This window comes from Bombina bombina, chromosome 4 (assembly GCF_027579735.1).
Source record: "Bombina bombina isolate aBomBom1 chromosome 4, aBomBom1.pri, whole genome shotgun sequence".
Lineage (NCBI taxonomy): Eukaryota > Metazoa > Chordata > Amphibia > Anura > Bombinatoridae > Bombina > Bombina bombina.
This window is the reverse complement of record NC_069502.1, coordinates 278,272,009-278,289,691: the sequence shown is the minus strand read 5'-3', so window position 1 is coordinate 278,289,691 and position 17,683 is coordinate 278,272,009. Positions and strand designations below refer to the sequence as shown.

Below are 17,683 nucleotides of genomic sequence, written 5' to 3'. Positions count from 1 at the left end.
TTCACCCCACGTATAATGCCACTAAACCAAGTTGTAGCGAGCCCGGGCACTGAGTCCTGTAGCTATCTGAGAGCTGTCCTAGTACTACTGGTGTCACATCATTGGCATACAGCCAACCCGTGTATAGGATTAATCCGAGTCATGTGGAAAGCATCTGCCGCCTGTCGTCACTTCCGGCTTGACTTGGTTAGCCAATGAGTAACAGTGTTTATGTCTAGCTGATGCATATTCATGAGAGGCAGGCGGTGGCTTTGGAGCACTGTAGCAGCGCATGCATAGCTAGTGATCCTGGGTGTGGATTAGCGACAGTAGGGGGGCATTGGTGGATCTGCTGCCCATATCTTACATGGGAGTCTAATATATATATATATATATATATGCCCAGAGATATCCTCTGCGCTGTGCACAGTGCAGTTGGCAGGAGCTGTGCTTAATACTCAAGTCACTGGGCTTTGGTGGCATGCCAGCGGGCCTAGCACTGTCTTGGTGCTGGCGCTAGCTTTGGCATTTGTCATTGCGTTACAGCACATACATATTTTTTTATTTGCAAATTTTTATATAAGTATATTATTTGGCGTCACGGATTAAAATTAGCTGAGTTTTTAGGTATTTGGGAATTGTTGAGGGCAGGGAAGGGCAAAGCTCATAATAATCTGCCAGGAGTTTTTTTTTTTTTGCAAGGGTAAGAAGGGAGAACCCCACCAACTACCAGTGGACCCGGCTTCCCTTCTCCCTCCTCCTGTCTGCAGGGGAGAAGAATGAGAGAGAATGAGCCAGAGAGACACCTTGGTGCATCTGTTTGCTGGAGGGTAAGTACCTGCACAACTCTCACAACCCACAGTAAATGGGTTGTTAACATGTTCTTATACAGAGGTTTGTTGTACATGCAGTGTTTGGGATAGTTGTCTTGGTTCCATAGAGAAGTCAAATCTATTCCTGTTTAATTATGTAGCAGTCATTTACTAAAGAATAGAATAGTAAGAATTGGAAAGGTAGACACTTTTTTCAATCACTACACACATTAAACAAGTTCCCTAGTTTCAGGTAAGGAACATGAAAGCAATACTTACAGTGGAGATCATCTCTTAAACTGGGGAACATGCTTTAGGATGAAATGCATTTTCCTTGCTTGAAAATAGCTGTCAAATATAGGGAATCTAAGCAACAATTACAAACCATTTCCAGTTAGTAGCATTATTTTTAAATATTAAATTCAACTGCTGTAAATCTGTCTACTTTGGTGTTTGCATTCTACACGTACCCTCCTATTTATGCCCACTGCAATATATAATTGACTAATTTGATTCTATTTGCTTATGATTTATCTTTAGAGTAGAAATACAATTATGGTGAGTATACAAAAAGTAACATCTGTAGTAAAATCAACTGTTGTATTCCGCTCTCTCAAAAAGAGATCTGAATTGGATTAGGATGATGCAAACTAGAAATGCTTCACACCTTGCAAAAAAAAACTTATGATTAAGTTAATATGAGTGATAACCACCTCCTTATATCCTGTGTGCTTAATATGAAGTGTGGAGGACACCACCTGATATCCTTCAATAAGAACAATAAAAAGTAGCAAAGTCTCACCTGCGAGAGAAGGGCATTCTCCAACCGGAATGCAGGCATTAACTTCCACTCTTCATGGACCCTCAGTGTTCCATGTCTATTCGAATTCACGGTGAGCCTTTCTCCCCACCTTCGGTATTCCTCCCTCTAGCGTGACGTCACAAAACCTCTGATCCAGCACAATTTCTAAAGGGGAAATTCAGAATCACTTCCAGACTGTTTGAAGCATGTTCATGCTCAACTCTATTTCCAGACAATCAGTATATAAAACAAGTGTAGTGACGAGCGCCTAAACTGATGATTAAAACGTAACTTTTATTTGGTCTTTTTATGGGGTAAAGTTTTCAATAGCTGGCGTCCAGACAACGCTATTTTAGCAAGCCTTCAGGAGGGAGGGCAGGTCTAATAGCATGGTTGCAGCAAGACCCGGCTGTTATACCCAAACAATCCCTTAACGACTAGTGACATACTACAGAGGTGCTGGTCAGTCACTTGGCAAACCCACTGACGCGTTTTGGTGATAGTCGTAGTTAATGGCTATTGCCGAAAAGCGCAAGTGGGTTTGCCAATTGAATGACCAGCACCTTGCACTATGTTGCTGCTGTTGTTTTAATGTGCTCCTCACTACACTTGTTTTATAAACTAGAAATGTTTACTCCCCTTTCCTGTGTGTGTTTTTAATGAAGCGTGTCAGTGAAGTTTGCCCAAAACAAAACACACCCAGAGGTTTGTGTTCCAAACTAGTTAACTCCAAATATTATAGTTTTCTATATCCCTTTTAAGTTAACGTTCATATACACTATTATATATTATGTTGTTACTGGCAATAATCTGAAATTATTCACTATATTGTTAGCATTTATATGATACCAAAAGATTTTCCAATATTGCCACAGTTGTTTATATATCATTTGTGAACAATGCCTGACTACATTATTAATATGGCTTACAATGTATATCTTATCACTGTTGAAAGATATTTACAATAATAGGGTAATCTGTCAAAACAGAACACATCTGTATAATGTGCACATCTGCATAACAATGTGTACATGTTTTTTATGTCAGTAAAAAGTATGTGTCCGGCCTAGACAAATTTGTTAAAATCTAGGAGCCAGGACAAAAAGATAATAGCCAGAATTTGTTTGGGCATTCATATAATTTTATGTATATATTTCCATAATTCACACCCATTATTTAACCCATTATTTATTTTCCATTACAACCATTTAAACTTATGATTTCCCAACACACTTTACATTTGAGGAGTTAAATCACTACTGTGTAAGACATTACCAGCAATGACTTAACTTCTTAATTGCCCAAAACATACACAGCAATGATTTAACCATCTTGCCCCTTTACATCAACCTATGGATAGGCCATTGGGATTTGAAGTAGGTGGAATGGAAAGGATCCCTGATATTCGTTGCTCATGATCATACTGAAGTGGTAAGAAGCAGTGCGGTTACAAGTGGCTTGTTACCTTTATCCAACCATATGAGGTGCTTAAAATGGTTTATTACCAGCACAATTTTATTTTTTTCAGTTGTCATTCTGCCCTGGATATTTGTCCAGTCCCAATCTATATACTGGCGCATATATATATATATATATATATATATATATATATATATATATATATATATATATATATATATATATATATATATATGTGTGTGTTATTCTCTTTTATTTTTTTCTAAAACAAACTGGTTTTAGCATTGTACTTACCTGGAGGAAGAATTTATTAATACCTTGCAATTAAGTAGTGCTTGAGATTTGATGGAGAACGTAAATGAGGAGTGTGAGAAAGATCCAGAGGGCTAACCCAATAAGTTGTTCAACAATTAAATTTATGTCTTGTAGTTAATAAAATTGATGAAAAAATGTGTAAACTGCAGAGTATTTTTTTTTTATTTTTTATAAAGGGTCATAAAACTTTTTTTTAAAAATGATTACACGTTATGAATAACAAAAACTAATTAAAAGGGACATAACATTCATAACATATTCATAAAGGGTCATAATCGTCAAAAAAATGACATGCTTTAATTTGTATACTATTAAATAATACTATTAAAAACAGGGGCACTTTCATTCATCAAAGTTTACAAAGCAGCCGTTTTGATTAAAAACTTACCTTTTTTTCTTTTCACAGCCAGAGCAGCTTCCCCCTCCTAGAAATCCTCTCTTCACATGTGAGCAATGACTAATCGGGCTTCCTCCAATCACAGCTTTCCCCCCACGGTAGTCATTGCCTGAGGCCATGCTGTGATTGGAGGAAGCCGGATTAGTCATTGCTGACGTGTGAAGAAAGGATTTCCAGGAGGGGGAAGCTGCTCTAGCTGTGAAAAGAAAAAAAGGTACTTTTTTTTAATCAAAACTGCTGCTTTGTAAACTTTGATGAAAGAAAGTGCCCCTGTTTTTAATAGTATTTTTTATAAAAAGGGATTTCATTCACCAAAGTTTACCTTCACTTTAAGATCAGAGGTATAGCCAAACAAAAGTGCAATAAGAAACTAAAATGCATTAGAACATTTTCTTGCTGTTTATGTCCTTTTAGACATTTATTATGAGACAGTTGCTGCAGTGTTCTCCACAGAAAATGTTGCCAGCCAGGTGGCGTTATGAAGTAGCCCAGTGGGGATAGATTAACAATTTGCAATATAACAACATTTTCTGTTATTTATAAATGTTTAAGCTATTCAAATGATGTATTAATGGCATCATTTAACATAAATTGATTTCATGATAATTTGCGCAAAAACAATTGAAACATTTTAATATTTGCTAATTTTATCTTAATATTGTTGTAAAACATAGGTCCTGGGGTAACACTGAAATAATAATTTCCTAAAGTGTTTGCATAATCTCCTCACTCTTCTGTCCATTTTAAATTTTGATATGCTTTTGTCAATTCCTAATCATAAATTTATAGTTTTACAAATCACAATTGTTATTGGTTTGTAGCTTTTTGCCTTTCTCAAATAACTGTTATATAAACAAGCAATGTCTATTACACAAGATCTTGGCACCTGTACATAAAAAACAGGGCAATACCCTTTCAGGTGTTGTAATAGCTGTGAATCTAACAGGGATGTTGCAGATTAGATTGTCTGGTGCCAACCCTGGAAGATAGAGAATTTATGTGTATGTTCTCATCCTCATATTTCATATGTCAAACAGGTCTGCAAATTATAGTCTTTTTCTGTTCACCTTTTTTTTTATATTGCAAAATACTGAAGTGGAAGGGCCAATAATGTGCTACTTTTTATTACACACACTTTGTAGCACCTCTTCTTTTCTGCAGCATTTTTTTTTTAAATCTTTTTTGTTTTAATGCAATTAAAGCATTCTATACAAGAAACATTAAAGGGATATGAAACCCCCATTTTTTTCCTTCATGATTCAGATTTAATTAATTTAATTAACTTTTTCCAATTTATTTCTATTTTCTAATTTGTTTCATTCTCTTTTTATCCTCTGGTGAACTGCTTGTGCAATGTTAAATGCTGACAGCGTATGCTGTCGACATTCAGCGATGTGTGTCGGACTTAATACGATACAGTGTATCATGTCGGACAGACAATGCTAAATCAGCCCCCTAGTCTAGACAAAAAACAAGTCTTAAAAACTCTGAAGACACAAGCTCAACTTAAAAATATTAAAACAAACAAAAGAGTTTAATAGGTGTTGTTTTATCTGTAGAAAGTCTTAAAGTCATGGTAAATCCAAGCGTATAACAAATGCTAGAATTTACCATCACTAAAAATGTAGTGGAGTTAAGTGATCAAATATGTAAAAAAAAAAAAAGGGTGCTAAACTCACCCTTTTTGTTCCGTTGCACAGCGCCAAACTCGGTGGCTCCGGCCGTCCATGGCACATCGATTTTTCTTCAATGAGGTGACGTTTGCACCTCTAAAGCAATAGCCGTACGTCTCATCTGACAGTGTTCTGCATGCTAGAACTGCTATTGGTTTAGAGGTGCAAACATCACCTCATTGGTAGAAGACCAATGTGCCATGGGCGGCCTGAACAGCTGAGTTTAGCGATGTGCAACAGCACATTCAGGGTGAGTTTAGCACTCTTGTTTTTGCATATTTGATTACTTAAAGGGACAGTCAAGTCCAAAATAAACTTTCATGATTCAGATAGGGCATGCAATTTTAAACAACTTTCCATTTTACTTTTATCACCAATTTTGCTTTGTTCTTTTGGTATTCTTAGTTGAAAGCTAAACCTAGGAAGTTCATATGCAAATTTCTTAGACCTTGAAGGCCGCCTCTAAATCTAAATGCATTTTGACAGTTTTTCACCACTAGAGGGCGTTAGTTCATGTGTTTTATATAGATAAAATTGAGCTAATGCACATGAATTTACAGAGGAGTGAGAAATTATTGGCTAAAATGCAAGTATGTCAAAAAGAACTGAAATAAGGGGGCAGTCTGCAGAGGCTTAGATACAAGGTACTTACAGAGGTAAAACGTGTATTATTATAACTGTTGGTTATGCAAAACTGGGTAATGGGTCATTAAGGGATTATCTATCTTTTAAAACAACAATAATTCTGGTGTTGACTGTCCCTTTAACCTCCACTTTATTTTTAGTGATGGTAAATCTGAGCGTTTGTAAATCGCTTGGATTTACCATCACTTTAAGGATTGCAAGGGAGTTCATTTTGTTTCCTGTTTCTTTTCACATAGCTTGTGCTTGCTAAAATATCCGTTTATACCATATCTTAATTTTTTTAACAGGGAAAATTGCATGCTGTATAAGAAGTACAATTAAAATATTTTTGCACTTAACAGCATTTATTAAAAGGGCCATAATACCCAAATGTTTAAACACTTGAAAGTGATGCAGTATAGCTGTAAAAAGCTGACTAGAATATATCACCTGAACATCTCTATCTAAAAAAGAAAGATATTTTACCTCAAAAGTTTCTCAGTAGCCACATCCCATTGTAAAGGACTTCTAAGCAACAAATCAGTATGTCTGTCCCGGGACAGCGAAAGGAGCGGCCTTACGTGCACACTCCTCTTATTTCCCTATTCAGTGTAAGGAAGTTTACAATGAAATCTCATGAGAGTTAAGTCAAATCTCATGAGATCACAGTAAGAGTTCATGACCTCAGCACTGTTGATGCTTATTGGCTGCTGTTCATTTCTTCATTTTCTATGTTTTTTACCTGCAGCTGGGCAACAGCTGAGTATAACTTTTTACGCAGAATTTACTCTGCTGAGCTGAGGAAATTGTGAGGTAAAATATCTTCCTTTTTACATAGAGATGCTCAGGTGATACTTTCCTGTCAGCTTTTTACAGTTATACTGCATCAGTTTCAAGTGAGTTAGCATATGAGTATTATGTCCCTTTAAGGGAATTTAATATATATTATAAAAGTAATGTGGTGAAAGAGGTTATTGCAACATGACTACTATTTTTGTCCCTTTTTATGATACATGTTAAAGGACCATTAAATACAGTAGTATTGTAAAATGCACAATGAAAAGACAATGCAGCAGCACTTATTCTAAATTTCAAACTATTAGTAGATTTTGTTTTTTTCTGAGAAATTTTAAAACGTATTAATTTCCCTGCCCACTGTACCATGTGATAGTCATCAGCCAATTACAGACTGATATACGTATACACTGAACTATTGCACATGCTCAGTAGGAGCTGATGCCTCAGAATTTGTGCACAAAATAGAATAAGCAAAAGTTGTTTAAAATTGCATTCTCTATCTGAACCATGGAAGTTTAATTTGGACTTTAGTGTCCCTTTAAAGGTAAAAGCATGCAAAGATTTTATGGACTGACTGCTCCCTTCATTTAGATCTTTAATGAGCTTTCTCTCTAAATATAATGGACTAAACTGGAAAACAACTTTTCAACACAAGGAAGTGTTTTGTTAAATTAGTTGTTTACTAAAGTTTAAAGGGACAGTAAACACCTTGTTTTTTTATATAACATATTTTTTTATGCTTAAAGAAACACCTTTGAAATTTGTTTTATATATGTTGCCTCTTTTTCATGTAATTTAGCTCTGAAAATTCCTAATTCTTAGAACATGAAATTAACTCTTGGAGTTGCAACCAACTATTATTTTCACAATTCATTATTTTTTGTATATTTAAAATAAAATCCATAAACTGAGTGAATTTATTAAAGGGACACTGTACCCAAATGTTTTCTTTTCTAATTCAGAAAGAGCATGCAATTTTAAGCAACTTTCTAATTTACTCCTATTATCAATTTTTCTTTGTTCTCTTGCTATCTTTATTTGAAAAAGAAGGCATCTAAGCTTTTTTTGGGGTTCAGTACTCTGGACAGCACTTTTTTATTGGTGGATGAATTTATCCACCAATCAGCAAGGACAACTCAGGTTGTTCACCAAAAATGGGCCGGCATCTAAACTTACATTCTTGCATTTCAAATAAAGATACCAAGAGAATGAAGAAAATTTTATAATAGGAGTAAATTAGAAAGTTGCTTAAAATTTCATGCTCTATCTGAATCACGAAAGAAAATTTTTGGTTACAGTGTCCCTTTAAGGATGCGGACCCACATAATACGCTGTATCGTATCATGTCCGCCGCACATCACTAAATGCTGACAGCATACGCTGTCTGCATTTATTATTGTACCAGCAGATCTGGTGCAATGCCACCCCCTGCAGATTCGCAGGGGGTGTCAATCAACCCGATCGTATCCGATCGGGCTGGTTGCTTAGGACCGCTGCTTCTTAACTTCCGCTTCAGGTGGACCTGAAGCTGAGTAGGTCGGAAGCAGCATCTGCTGCTTCATAAATCGACCCCCAGGGGTCCGATGAACTAAAGCTCGCTGCTCAGGCGAGATGATCTAAAACGTCTCGTCAGTATGGAGAGGTCCCTAAAAAAATAAAAAAAATGTAGAAACACAAATTTTAGTTTGAAAAATATTTATCTCACTATGCAGGGTTCTTTATATGAAGGAGAGACTCCTACGTTACAATCTAAGGTCTAAAAATCCCAAAGTTTTGCTTGATTTCTCTCCATATTGGCGAGCTTTTGATCATCAGGCCTTAAAGGGACAGTCTACCATAGAATTGTTTTTGTTTTAAAAGATAGATAATCCCTTTATTACCCATTCCCCAGTTTTGCATAACCAACACAGTTATATTAATATTCTTTTTACCTCTGTGATTACCTTGTATCTAAGAACCTTCTTCCAGCCCCCTGATCACATGACTGTGACTGTTTATTATCTATTATCTTAAATTTAGCATTGTTTTGTGCTAGATCTTAAATAACCCCCTGTGCCTGAACACAGTGTTATCTATATGGCCCACGTGTACTTTCTGTCTCTTTGTGTTGAAAAGAGATTTAAAAAGCATGTGATAAGAGGCAGCCCTCAAAGGTTTAGAAATTAGCATATGAGCCTACCTAGGTTTAGTTTAAACTAAGAATACCAAGAGAAAAAAAGCAAATTTGATGATAAAAGTAAGTTGGAAAGTTGATTAAAATTAAAACTCCTATCTGAATAATGAAAGTTTAATTTATACTAGACTGTCCCTTTTAAAGGGATAGTCTAGTCAAAATTAAACTTTCATGATTCAGATAGACCATGCATTTTTAAGCAACTTTTTTATTTACTCCTATTATCGATTTTTGTCTTTGTTCTCTTGGTATCTTTATTTTGGAAAAAAATAAGAATGTAAGCATAGGAGCCAGCCCAAAGAAAAAATTGATAATAGGAGTAAATTAGAAAGTTGCTTAAAATGGCATGCTCTATCTGAATCATGAATGTTTGTTTAATTTTGACTAGACTGCCCCTTTAAAACTTTTCATTAACACACAACTGTCTGTCTAATTTTTAAGCAGCAAAACAGATTTTTATAATTGAGCAAAATAAAACCATGAACTGTTTTGAAAAGAGGTTGAACTAGAAAGAGGTAGACTATCAATGTGTATAACATTGTTATTTCCTCTGCCAGAAACTTTGCATTGAAATGCAAAAATGTCAACATGTTCACATGTTTCTGGCTAAGGATGGATCTTTTTGCAAACTATGTATGTATTCTATACACAGTGTTCTTTCCTGGCTAAAATGTAGCCAACATTAGTTAATATAAATTGTTTTCAATGTTTGTTTCCCAAATTATCATAGAATCAATTTATGTTAAAACATGCAATTCATTTGTGATTTGTATAGCTTAAGTAACATTTAAAATTGATAGAAAATATTATAATGTTGCAAAGTATTACTGTGCCCCCACCCGGCTACTTCATAATGCCCCCCGTCTTGCAAAATGTTGTGTGGAGCATTCTGATACAGTACCTATAACCAGCAAGCAATCCACTAATAATTGTGCATACAGAGAATAGTGCACATCAATTCAAATAACCAATCCCATCCATTTTTAAGCTTGGCACTATATTATGCAAAGCCTAGTCCCAAATCTCATTATTTAATATCAACACATCTGTCCTTTTAAGTGGATTGTCAGATAACCGCAAAACAATTCTTTACCAGTGGCTAGCCTTGTTGTTTATGGACTAAAGCCCAGATTGGCTCCTCCAAATAAAGTAAGATGTGGGTGGAGTTGGCTAAATGCAGTAAAAAAAAGATGTTTTTAAAAATTACAACTTGGCTGATATATTAATCTATAGCAAGGTGTTTACTGCCCGTTTAAAGGGGTAGTCTAGTCAAAAAATTAAATTTTCATTATTCAGATACAGCATGCGATTTTAAGCGACTTTCTAATTTACTCCTGTTATCATTTTTTCTTAGTTTTCTTGCTATCTTTATTTAAAAAAGCAAGAATGTAAGCTTAGGAGCCGGCCACTTTTGGTTCAGCGTCTGGGTAGCGCTTGCTGATTGGTGACTACATTTAGACATCAATAAGCAACCACTACCCAGGTGCTGAACCAAAAATGGGCCGGCTCCTAAGCTTACATTCTTGCTTTTCAAATAAATATAGCAAGAGACCTAAGAAAATGTAATAATAGAAAGTTGCTTAAAGTGAAGGTAAACTTTGGTGAATGAAAGCCCGTTTTTAAAAAAAATACTATTAAAAACAGGGGCTCTTTCATTCATCAAAGTTTACAAATCGGCCGTTTTGATGAAAAAAATTTACCTCTTTTTTTTTTTTCACAGCTAGAGCAGTTTCCCCCTCCTGGAAATCCTCTCTTCACACGTCAGCAATGACTAATCCGGCTTCCTCCAATCACAGCATGGCCTCAGGCAATGAATACCCTGGGGGGAAAGCAGTGATCAGAGGAAGCCGGATTAGTCATTGCTGACGTGTGAAGAGAGGATTTCCAGGAGGGGGAAGCTGCTCTGGCTGTGAAAAGAAAAAAAAGGTAATTTTTTAATCAAAACGGCTGCTTTGTAAACGTTGATGAATGAAAGTGCCCCTGTTTTTAATAGTATTTTTAAAAAACGGGCTTTCATTCACCAAAGTTTACCTTCACTTTAAATATGAATGCTGTGTCTGAATCATGAAAGTTTAATTTTGACTAGACTATCCCTTTAAGAGTAGGTGTCTAGCACAGGTCTCTAAAAAAAACTCAGAGTGTCACTGGCGCCTTAAAATTTAGACCTTGGATAACTGAGTTAAAATACACCAATGTGTGCACCGCATTTTCCCTTGCCTGCAGCCACCACCCAAACCTAAAATCTAGTTTTGGTGCAGCTGGATCATTTCTATGCCTCACAGCTAAAAAAAAATAAAAGTTGATTTTTTTTATTATAGTCAGAAATATCATCTATTGATTAGAAAACTCATTCTGTTGTTTAATGTGTAATATTTAATTCCGTTAACCCCTTTCCTACATTACTATAGTGCATGCATGTCAAATACCTGGTGTATTCTCATTCTGTATATGGCAGTGTTCTCCTTTTAGCCACCAATCAGCAAGGGCTACCAGGTGCTGAACCAAAAATGGGGCGGCTCTTAAGCTTGAGATTTCTGCTTTTTAAATAAAGATAGCAAGAGAACGAAGACAATTTGATAACAGGTGTAAATTCGAAAGTTTCTTAAAATTGCATGCTCTATCTAAATCACAAAATATTTTGGGGGTTTCATATCCCTTTAACAAATTAGTTTTATACTTTGTATATTTATGTGTATCTAAATTTATACATTACATTGCACTTTGTATTTCTTCTGTTGAAAATAGAACTGAAAAACTAACAGCTTCGGATGATTATTATTATTATTATTATTAATAAATGTATTTCTTTTCTGTCTGTATCCTTTGTTGAAAAGCGTATGTACATATCCTCAGCAGCAATGCACTAATGGGAGCTAGTTGGTTGATTTGTGTCGATGCACATTTTTCTCTTGTCTTTGGCTCACCAGTGTGCAACTAGCTCTCAGTAGTGCATTAATGCTCTGACTTTCTTGAATAGACCCCTTAGTTAAAGGGACAGTGTACATATATATATATATATATATATATATATATATATATATATATATATATATATATATATATATATATATATATATATATATATATATAGACCCCTTAACCGCCAACCCTCACATCGCAATAAACCCTATTAACTCCTAAACTCCCAAACCCCCACATTGCATCAAACCTAATTAACCTATTAACTCCTAAACTGCCAACCCCCCCAACAACGCAAATAACTAATTTAATTACTAAGCCCCCTAACCTAACACCCCCTAAATTAACCCCCATACTAAATTACACTTAGGTTTTATTTAACTTTAAATTACAAAACAATTCTCTATAATTACAAAAAATAAAAAACCCTCTAAAATTACAGAAAAAAATAAACAAAATTATAAAAAAAAATAAACAAAATTATCAAAAATACCCCCCCAATTAAAAACACCCCCTAAACTAAACTACCAATAGCCCTTAAACAGCTTAAAATCCCCCCGCCCACCAAACCCCCCAAAATAAAAAACAAACAAACATTAAAAAAACCTTAAGTACCCATTGCCTCTAAAGGGGCATTTGTATGGGCATTGCCCTTAAATGGGCATTCAGCTCTTTGACTGCCCTTAAAATGGCAATTGGCTCTTTTCCAGCCCATTAAATCCCTAATATTAAAAAAAATTCCTAACACTAAGCCCCAAATAGGTACTCACCGTTCCTGATGTCCAGCGGCGAAGATCTTGTTTCAGGCGGTTCCATCATCTTCTATCTTCATCCGGAGTGAAGGCTGCGTGGAGCGGAGGTGAGGAGCTGGCTTCCCCAATGCATGGATCCTCAGCGGGGGTCCTCGGCAATCGTCTGTCGCACACTGAAGATTGAATGCAAGGTACCCCATATTTATTGGGGTACCATGCATTCCTATTGGCTGAGATTTTGAAATCAGCCAATAGAATGAGAGCTACTGAAATCTTATTGGCTGATTTAAAAAATTCAGCCAATAGGAATGCGACGTACCCTTGAATTCAATATTTAGTGTACGACGGACATCGGATGAAGAGGAGCCTCCATGCCGCCCAGGACCGCCGCTGAGGGTCCACATGTCGGGGAAGACAGCTCTGCACCTCCGCTCCACACCACCGGTGAGGACCGCCGCTGAGGATCCACGCATCAGGGAAGACAGCTCTGCACCTCCACTCTGCGAGGTGAGAGAGAGAGAGCAATTCATCTCTTTGTGAATAGAGCCCTTTGCAGTGGTTAAGCATATATTTATTTGCAATGACAAAATACTCTAACATATTACCAGTTGCTATGGACAATATATTTTAATTAATTTACTTTCACTGCCTGGTGTTTGTTGAGCAATGAAATAAATGAGAATTGCATTTCAGTTTCTAAAAGGATACAAACCCAAAAATGTTTCTTCCATGATTCAGATATAACATACAATTTTAAACAACTTTTAAGTTTACTTATTTCATCTAATTTGCTTCATTGTCTTGGTATACTTTGTTGTATGCTCTATCTGAATCATAAAAGGAAAAGAAATTGTGTTTCATGTCCCTTTAAGTAAAGTTGCTGCAGATAATGCTGAGTCAAATAAAAAAAAGTGATATTGTTTCTAGTGTCAATCAGTTGAACATTCTTTATTTTGCTTCTGTAGCAGAGTAGGGCAAAGGTCACAGAAAATTGAATATCAGCTTGTCCTGTGGAGTTTGACTAACAAGAAATTCCTCTTTCTACTATGTAACAAACTTCAAAACGTCACATCCTACCAAGTAGTCCCTTTTCAGGTCAGTTACTGTTAAGAAAGTTATTCAAGGACACAGGCAGACACAATTATACACAAGCGAATCGATTCATGCTCTCTGCATTTCATACCATTCATTCCTTTTTATCGCTGGGCATTAAGGTTATTGAGAAGTCACCGTGACGATAGGCCTTCACTATTTTACAATGTCACCTTTTTATTTATATGTACATCGTCAAACTTTCACTATATGCTTGGAGGTAAAAAAGACAGGGAGGCATTACACGCTAAATACATTTCTCATATTTTTTTAGCTCATTTTATTTTAGGAATCACTAAAGCATACTTTCTTCAACTACTAGACTTCAGTTATTCTGATATGGCAGGACAAATTGCTGTAAATTTATTTTTAATTTAGAATAATTTCTACTATTAAATATAATTTAGAAATTGTATCTGAAACTTGAATGTAGCCCCCCATTTTTTTTCTTCCACTCCTATATAGAAGCTTTCTTCCTCGCTTAGTACCTCTGTGTTCAGTTTTATTAGTTTGACCTGCAATATAAGTTACACTTGTTTGTTTTCATGCTATAGGGCTTTTTTTACTTTTAGCTGGTCTTGTCTTTTTTTTGTTATTGGAATGTTGAAGAAAAAATATAAGCCCATATTTGCATTTATTTATTTTATGACAAAAACCCTGTCATTAAAATAAGCAGCTGGTTATCCTCTTCTTGTATTCACTACTTGTTTGGGGTGGCAGCAAAGAGACCACAGGATTTCTAGTTTTGAGTACAAAATCACATAAAATGTTTGTTTAATGTTTATTTGGCAGTCAGTGATTCTGTTTTGTACAATGAAACTATCTCTTTGCCCTTAGCATGTAAGCCCATAAGCACACCTGCCCTGTACACAACCTTTGCACAAGATGAATTATATCAGAGGACAAGCATTTGCTTTAATTATTCATGTAATTGCCTTTTGTCATTATAACTGTCATCATGCAACTAATGTTGTAGTACTGTAGAATATAATGGTTCTTTATAGGTAGAAATGTATCTGAGCTGTATGTCCTTAAAAAGTTATCAGTGTTACTATACAGATTAAGCTTTTGAAATAAAAATAAAAAACATGTCTCTGTACAGGGAATATGAATGCCAAAATAATTTAATTTAGAAAATGATTTGAGATTTCCCTGCCATATTTGAAGCAGCTAATAAAACCCTTTTTATCATTATTATGATCTATCTCAAGGAATGAAATTGATTTTAATAATAAATAAATGCTATATATAGATTTATGTAGCACAATGCATACATGACTTTTTCTAATGTAATTTCCTTTTGACAGTTAATACCTTGAGATTTTTTTTATAAAATGTTTTCTTATCTGTAAATATGTTGCAATATATTTTCATAATTTATTTTGCCCCTTTTCATGTAATTTAGTTTTAAAATTGCTGATTTTCTAATTATCAGAACTTGAAATGCACCTGTTGACCTATCAAGGCTAACCCTGCTGCATATTGTTTAACTGATAGCAAATAAAAAACAATCACCTAGATTTAGAGTTTTGCGTTAGCCGTCAAAAGCAGCGTTAAGGGGTCCTAACGCTGCTTTTGGCCGCCCGCTGGTATTTAGGGTCAGCCAGGAAAGGGTCTAACGCTCACTTCCCTACCGCGATTCCAGGCTACCGCAGATCCCCTTAAGCCAATTGCGTATCCTATCTTTTCAATGGGATCTGCCTAACGCCGGAATTTGGAGTCTTGGGAGAAGTGAGCGGTAGACCCTCTACCGACAAGACTCCTACCGCCAAAAAAAGTCAGTAGTTAAGAGCTTTATGGGCTAACGCTGGAATATAAAGCTCTTAACTACTGTGCTCAAAAGTACACTAACACCCATAAACTACCTATGTACCCCTAAACTGAGGCCCCCCATATCGCCGCCACTATAATAAAATATTTTAACCCCTAATCTGCCGACCGGACACCGCCGCCACCTACATTATACCTATAAACCCCTAATCTGCTGCCCCTAACATCGCCGACCCCTATATTTTATTTATTAACCCCTAATCTGCTGCCCCTAACATCGCCGCCACCTAACTACACTTATTAACCCCTAATCTGCCGACCGGACCTCGCCGCCACTATAATAAATGTATTAACCCCTAAACCGCCGCACTCCCGCCTTCGCAAACACTATAATAAATTTGATTAACCCCTAATCTGCCCTCCCTAACATCGCCGCCACCTACCTACAATTATTAACCCCTAATCTCCCGCCTGCAACGTTGCCGCTACTATAATACATTTATTAACCCCTAAACCTAACTCTAACCCTAACCTTAACACCCCCTAACATAAATATAATTTAAATTAAACGAAATAATATTCCTAAAATTAACTAAATTAATCCTATTTAAAACTAAATACTTACCTAGAAAATAAACCCTAATATAGCTACAATATAAATAATAATTACATTGTAGCTATTTTAGGATTTATATTTATTTTACAGGCAACTTTGTATTTATTTTAATTAGATACAATAGCTATTAAATAGTTAATAACTATTTAATAGCTACCTAGTTACAATAAATACAAAATTACCTGTAAAATAAATCCTAACCTAAGTTACAAATACACCTAACACCACACTATCATTAAATAAATTACATATAATTAGCTAAAATAAAATACAATAAAATAAACTATACTATAATACAAAAACAAACAAACGCTAAATTACAAGAAATAAAAAAGAATTACAAGCAGTTTAAACTAATTATAGCTAATCTAAGCCCCCTAATAAAATAAAAAGCCCCCCAAAATAAAAAATTCCCTACCCTATTATAAAATACAAAAGTAATCAGCTCTTTTACCAGCCCTTAAAAGAGCTTTTTGCGGGGCATTGCCCCAAAGTAAATCAGCTCTTTTACCTGAAAAGAAAAATACAATACCCCCCAATATTACAACCCACCACCCACACACCCCTACTCTAACCCACCCAAACCCCCCTTAAATAAACCTATCGCTAACCCCCTGAAGATCTCCCTACCTTGAGTCGTCTTCACCCAGCCGAGCCGAATTCTTCATCCAAGTTGCGCAGAGGAGGTCCTTGATCCGGTAGAAGTCTTCATCCAAGCGGCAAAAAAGAGGTCCTCCATCCGGTAGAAGTGTTCATCCAGGCGGCGTCTTCAATCTTCATCCATCCGGAGCGGAGCAGAGCCATCTTCAACGGAGCCGATGCGGAGCCATCCTCTTCAACCGACGGACTAACGACGAATGAAGGTTCCTTTAAGGGACGTCATCCAAGATGGCGTCCCTTCAATTCCGATTGGCTGATAGAATTCTATCAGCCAATCGGAATTAAGGTAGAAAAAATCTGATTGGCTGATGCAATTAGCCAATCAGATTGAAGTTCAATCCGATTGGCTGATCCAATCGTATTGAACTCGCATTCTATTGGCTGTTCCGATCAGTCAGTGTTGAACTGTTGAATATGTAAATTAAAATTAAGTCAAAAAACAAATATGATTATGATAGCTTTACTACAATTTAACATTCACTTAGTCTGTAACTTAGCACTATTTAGACACTTCTCCTTATTTCATTCTTTTTTGTAAGACAAGGGTACCTTGTCATAACCGTTTCCCACAAAGATTTTTAATGGCAAAAATACATCAACCCACCCTATCATTATGTAGCTGATTTTAAAGTACCCATTTTTAACTAAACCTATTAAAGTTTAATTTTTTTAATTTATAATTTTTGTGTTGTACACTATCCTATACTGATAATAATTGTATAGGTTGTTTTTGTAATAGTAGTATTTTAAGACAGGGATTACCCTCCCACCTGACACTTCACACTTCCCTGATCCCTCACAGACAGCTCTTTACCCTCCCACATCCACACTGCCCACCTGCCTCCATCCCTCCCGAAACTCCCACCAGCAGAAACGGTTGTT

The 17,683-nt window shown here is 35.9% G+C and overlaps 1 protein-coding gene across 1 annotated transcript in view; it reads left to right on the top strand.

The window, feature by feature from the left end:
• The first annotated feature begins 258 nt into the window (after nucleotides 1–258).
• Nucleotides 259–17,683, top strand: part of SLC25A36 (solute carrier family 25 member 36) — a 275,775-nt gene continuing 258,350 nt past the window's right edge. Inside the window, exon 1 of the mRNA XM_053709978.1 lies at nucleotides 259–809. Coding sequence (XP_053565953.1) covers nucleotides 769–809 — 41 coding nt within the window. The 5' untranslated portion in view covers nucleotides 259–768. The remainder of the gene's footprint in view (nucleotides 810–17,683) is intronic.